The sequence below is a fragment of the Triticum aestivum genome, chromosome 6A (assembly GCF_018294505.1).
Source record: "Triticum aestivum cultivar Chinese Spring chromosome 6A, IWGSC CS RefSeq v2.1, whole genome shotgun sequence".
Lineage (NCBI taxonomy): Eukaryota > Viridiplantae > Streptophyta > Magnoliopsida > Poales > Poaceae > Triticum > Triticum aestivum.
Genome location: NC_057809.1, coordinates 74,820,487 through 74,826,958, shown reverse-complemented (window position 1 = coordinate 74,826,958; position 6,472 = coordinate 74,820,487). Strand labels below are relative to the sequence as shown.

Below are 6,472 nucleotides of genomic sequence, written 5' to 3'. Positions count from 1 at the left end.
TCTCCTCGCTTGAAGATGAACGCTATCAGGTATTATAACTTTGCCAAAGAGTAGGAGGACAACAAGGAGCTCCCAGCACAGCTAGACAAGTATCATGATTGTTGAGTTCCTGGTCACTTGTTGACTGAAACCTATGTATCTAATCTAACATGCCATTCAAAAGATACATATCTCTTGTAAAGATGTTGGATAAAGGAATGTCGGCGCCAAGCATGAAGCTTGCCCATTTTGTTGTAGCTGATTGCCTCAAAACGCGGCTTTCAAAAGGCAACCAACAAAACACAAAATTGTGAATGCTCAAAGCCAGCACGAGCAATGAAAGCAGCAATGAATCATCAGATCCATGAACATGTTGAGCAGAGAGGATAATGTGCTGCAACCACTGAGAGTTTCGACAAAAGTATACGACCATTTTCCAAACACACACAACAACAAGCATCTTACATACAAACATTCGCCAAAATTCACCTTGCTCCCATCATGTCTTGCTTTGACACGCTTAACATCAACATATGTAGCAAAGTATACGTCGACTAAAATACTAATACCAATGCTCAAGTACCAATGATTCCCTGTAAATAATACCATGCTCAAGTACTATTTGCGCGGCACCATCTTTTTGCCCATCCTCCATTTCTCTTCAAAGGCTCCAGATGCATGGCCCAAAAAAAGACAACAGAAGCAAAGCAAGTTCATCAGTCCTGCAGATATACTTACTAGTTAGAACAAACTAGAATCATGTGGATGCAACAAAAAACTCTTCTTCCAAGGGTTTCACAATAAAGCGCTCCGTACAAAATCGACAAGTAAATCACAGATTCACAGCTCAAAACTAAAGGCACGTAAGCTCCTCATTCAAGGTTCTAATTAAGGAGTCCCTCTATTCCATGTAGGATATTTGATTATTTGAGCCTCTTATGAACATACCCACATTATTTATCGCGCATAACCTAGATTCTAATTGATGGTATACCCGAGATTTTTGGATTGATGATCTACCCTTTTGTGGTCACTTCCATTTATTTTCCCTTTCCTGAGATTGTTTTTGTTCTTACATTCTGCTCCTGTCAACTGTCAAGTCACAGCTGTCCATGCCAAGCTGTGCTCTTTCTGAACAAGAACCTGATTGATAAAAAAAGAAGGAAATAATTGAACCATGCGCAAGCACTGATCCGCAACTAATGATAATGCCCATCTACCTGCGCATAACTGTGGAATCAGTATTGGAATTTGAAGCATCAGCAGCTGTAGAAACATCGACACTGAACCACATACAACGAGTGCGGCGGCCATTGTTGCAGCACTGCACTTGTTGTGGGGCTGGGCATTGTTGCACCTAGGAGTGTTGCAAGCTCGTCGATAGCTCTCCACAGGTCACGTCGAGACCTTGCAGCCTAGCAAACTACTCGGTGGGGCTCGCACTGCCACGCCACCACCGATGCTAGTATCAGTATGGTCCAAGCCAAACATGAATATGGGAGCAAAGGTAAAAAGAGAAGGAAAAGAAGGCTTTGAATTGTGGAATTGGAACAAAACCATATCTTTGCATCTTGTCTTATATATTTACTAATTGGGGGTTCCTTCTGAGCCACCATGTTGACTCTAAATAAAACAGATATAACCCATTGGGTTTATCTGTATGGTCCAGATCGTAATGAATCCACCATAACTCCACGTTTGGGACGTCGTACAGATCGTGGCGGCCATATCAGATCAATCAGAACAATAGTTCAAGTCACCTACATCTCAGTAGCATTGTAGCAAACCTGCCAAAGGCGTTCAAGCTGATTGGAAAATACAAGGTGGGGTGGGATTCTCCCATACTAATGAAGCAATAAGGTCCATGTGTACGTTTAAAATTGCCTAATTAATCAGCTTTTTTTCCTTCTTTAGTGGAAACCATCGAATGCCACAATGCATTCATGATAAAGATAGATGCATGTGCTTTGAGTTTTTTCGCCCGTTGGATTGACTAGACACTAGAGCTGCTCGAATTGACCAAAATTTACTGCTTTACTAATAAATCTGAAATAGCACAACTAATTGGATGCAAACGGATAATTCAGCTTCCGTGCTAGTGCAGTAGAAGGAAAAGTTTGAAAACAATTCAATAAGCAAACGCTCTTCAAATTGATGTACGTTCATGTACGTACCCAATAAAGCAAATTCATATCATGTTAAGAGCAATAATATTATTTGATTACTCCCCCAGATTTTGGAAACTTAGTGAGGTTATACCTTCTACACTTTGAATAATAATATTTTATATAAAATATTTATATTACTACTTGGGAATAATGTCTGTGTATTCGTTGTAAACAGTATTTTGATAATATCAAATTTGACAGGGTACTTAAATATATCTAATCACCCATCAGTGTTCCAAATTGTGTTTGAAGACTATTTTGATATATTTAAATGATAGCTTTTAAAAGTCCTAGGGAGTTTATAGGTTGAAGGCTCACTTATGCCCTACAGCTAGCCCTTTTCCTTAGAGATAGATAAAAATAACACGTAGCTTCAAGAAATGGATGCCCGAAATCTCACGATGTGAATCTTTGATTACGTATGTGTCGTCTTAGGTATCATGTGGACTCTTATTCATGTGCTACAAAGAGAACCATGTCAATGGAGTCTAACTATAATCTGTCCAATCATCCGGAGCATGTGCCAAATCATATTCAAAGAAGAAAAGAAAAATAGAAGACATATGGGCAGCTTTTTGTTCCAAATGGGTAGGGTGTTCCTGCAATTTATGAAAAGAGAATAAAGCTGCACGGTTTCTAGGCAAAACTGCGCCGAAAACCTTAATATGAATGGCTTCCAGAAGTTTATTAACGAAATATGAAGCAGGATATGCCTCAATTTTAATTAACCTAACATATATCAGAACATTTATACTTTCACAAACAAATACCAAACAGTAGCTTCACAAAGCTGTATAAAGTTACTGAAAATATAGTACCAGGCTTCACCACAACTGGAAACATACATGCAGTTTTAAAATCTTGCAAGAGTGTACTCCTATTCCTTCCCTATAATTCTATTTCATACTTCTTTTACAGGTAACCTATGTCATACTTCTTTTGCAGGTAACTGATGTCATATTTGCATGGGTTGGTGCCTACTAACTAGAAAGGCGAAAATGGTACGCACAAAAATTTAAACAAGAGTAAATTAATGGTCAAATGTTATCTAAAGAGGGGCAAATAATAGAGGTAGTATGTCTATAAGAGGGACAAATGATCATTTAGCCGGTTCCAGTTAACAAAATGTAGCAGAAACTAATACGCAAAGGATAAATTAACGCCTTTCCTTAGATGTAAATGGCCCTCAGACATTAACTGAAGCAAATGTTATGCAAACTTGGTGGGGTATATACACCCTTCTTGGTATGAAATGAAATTGTTAACTTTATTACCATGTTGCAAGGCAATTATTGACCAGGAAACAGATCATGCCAACTTACCCTACTTTGACAATGTCTTGTATAACAGCATAAAGCAATCACATCTACATGAACAATTAGGCCAGCAGAGCACAACGATCATAAAACAAATTAACTTACCACTTCATACACTCGGTTTTGACAGCGACGGGGGGTAGCCAAAGTACCAGTGAACATGTTCAGCATGGAAGAATTTCCCCTTGCTCGTGCAAACCTTCCTCACTTCAGAAGTCTTGACCTCAAGCGAAAAATAATCTACATCCCAATCAATCCTGGACAATGGCGGCCCAGACTCTCTATCAAAGCCCACTTGATCTTCTGTAGTGGCTCCAAGGAACAATAATCCCTCAGCCGCACTCATGGTGAAATAGTCATGCCCTCCAGGCAACGGTATAATATTCTTCATCCGCCATTCATTGGAAGATTCACCATTGCTTTGCTGAGTCGTATGATAGAGATCAAATGAGCCATTTGGGCTGTGATCACCGATGAGAGAAAACATCTCGAGGTCTCCTTCTCTACCTACTACAATGCCACGCATACTTCTGTCCTGGCCAGGTTGAATTATATGGGGATCACCGTATCTGGCGAGAAATTCGATTATCCGGCCAGGCAGGTGTCTGACCAGTATATCATAGCCAGTGTGATATTTGACAGTGAGAAACTCCATTTTTTGTGTGTCCAGCACGAACAACTTGTCTAACAAAGGTGACGCCAAGTAGAAGCATCCGCCCTCGTTGTCGAAACCGGGCAAGCCACAGAACCCATAAGTGGAAAACATGCACAGTCCAAGGGGAGGGTGATGCGCGTCTAACAAACTCCAACCGATAGATGCAGTTATACACCATTGCTGTGTGACAGACGAGAAGACAAAGGCGGTTAGCTTGGAACCATAGATGGCTAAGCATATCACCTTGAACGACATATCATCTTCATCATCCGCAATGGGAGCAAGGATGGGCACGATATCAAATGGGTACTCTTCCTGGACAGCGAGGTCCGTCGGTATGGGCGGAAGCAGCACGTAGCGCCGTGACAAGGGATCACACAGCGCCATGTCTTTGAGGGTCTCCAAAACCTGGCAGGCCTCCAGGAGGACTCGGCCATCGCGGACGTCGCGGACATGCCAGGGGATGCCATTGCTGGGCGCGGGGACGAAGGAGTAGGTGAAATCAGCGGCGTCGGCGAGAGCGCGGGCGAGCGGGGCGGAGGGGTGGGGCGCCTCGGCTGGTTGGAAGCTGCCATCCACGTTCACGAGCCCGAGGAGCGGAGGTGGGTGGCGTTTGCGGTGGCGGCGGAGGAAGGAGCGGTCGGTGATGATGCGGCGGAAACGGGGGCAGGCGGTTGAGGCGCGGGCGAGCTCGGCCGGGGTGGTCAGGCGGAGGAAGACCTCCTCCAGGATTTCGTCGACGAGGTGCGGCGCCGGCGAGGGCATGGCGGGCGGCGGGGTGGGAGGAAGGGGATGATGGGGGCGGCTAGGGTTTCGAGCGGAGTTCAGAGCAGCTAGGTTGTCACTTGTCAGGGAGTGAGCCAAATTGTTCACGGAATTAAGCGAGAGGCTGCTAATTGCGGCTCACGGAATTTAGCATGAGGTTGCTAATTCTATCCCCCTTCGTTTGCTGCCGGCAGCCGAGCCGCTGAGCCGTCGGCGGCGCTGTATCCAACCATTATTCTTGGGAATCTATAACCCCCGAATGTCAGGTTTCCATGACCCCAGTCTGAACGTCTTTTCCACCCTTGGATCATTAGCACGAATCTTAGAGCAGGGGATCAGCCACATCACACTCTTTCTCGTTTGGAAAAGCAACGCCCCGTCGCGAGCGCCGCATGTATCGTATTCCCTTTCCGTGCCACTTCACACCGCTTCTCATTTTCATTAGTTGGCCTCCAAGCGAGTGAGAGCAGAGAGAGTGGATAACACCAGGGTGGTCGCGAGGCCGCCGACGACCACGACGGCGCCTACCGTCTCGATGCAGAGGCCGGAGGCAATCACGGCGCACAGGGACGGTCCTGAGATTTCGGGGTCCGAGACGAAACTAGAATACTAGATCCCAATCTCAAGGGCCTTAACATAAACATAGTAAAAATACAAGAAAATATGTTAAATGTCAACCAACGAAAATATAGTTTTTCTCTTATAAATCTCTTTCTTTACTAATATATTCAATTAAGATTAACCTAATTTTGGATCACAATCTAGAAGCGAGTTCATCGGCAAGACTAGCAGATGATTTAAGTGTCTATGATCACTTGCTTTGATATGTATAAAGTCTCTCGACTTATTCCTCCATTTCAACAGTCAGCATATCGCTGTATTAAAAAATTGATAGCCCCAATAAGAGCTCTGTATAAACAGTATTTATTCGCAAAAAAAAGTATCTAATAAATCAATTAGCACAGGCTATGTCGTGGTTTTGTCACGGCAGATGTCCTAAAGAAAGGACTTAGTCGTGGAGCCATTGCGACGGGTTAGCTTGAAGGGGTTAAAGCGGACACAAGGACGCAAGAGAGTTTATACTAGTTCGGCCCCTTCAATGAAGGTAAAAGCCTACGTCTAGTTGTTATGGAATTGATGGGGTTTCGATGACTAGGGAGCCAACAAGCTTCGCCTATGTCTCGAGTTGTTGTCTGTTCCTGAACCGCCGCCGGGTCGTCCCCTTATATACACGGGTGACTCCCGTCGACTTACGGAGTCCCAATACCGGCTCATAGATGTGTCCGGTTTGGTCTCTACTTATTCCTAACTTACAATACATGTTAATTACTAACGCCGGTTTACGGCTACAGGCCTTGAACCGACCATGGGCCTTGAGCCCTCCTCTGTCTTCTTGGGCTTTAACATACTTAACTACTGACGAAGTTAACCCGGCCCAGATAGGCCGGTTTACGCCCAGTAGTAATATCCCCAACATTAGGCCCCAGATTGATTTGAACGGGTTCATGTCAATCCTTTTGATAAAAGCTTCATCTTCAACATCTTTTTATAATTTGGTAAACCGCCATGATGTCATCTTCTCTGATTGC

General features: G+C 43.9%; 1 protein-coding gene across 1 annotated transcript; it reads right to left on the bottom strand.

Moving 5' to 3' along the window:
• Positions 1–347: 347 nt before the first annotated feature.
• LOC123130316 (uncharacterized) lies at positions 348–4,950 on the bottom strand. The gene is made up of 2 exons (XM_044550238.1): positions 3,569–4,950; positions 348–701 (listed from the first exon to the last, which is right to left on the bottom strand). Exon 1 carries the CDS (start codon positions 4,881–4,883, stop codon positions 3,573–3,575), a length of 1,311 nt encoding a protein of 436 aa, XP_044406173.1. The 5' UTR covers positions 4,884–4,950; the 3' UTR covers positions 348–701; positions 3,569–3,572.
• Positions 4,951–6,472: the final 1,522 nt, after the last annotated feature.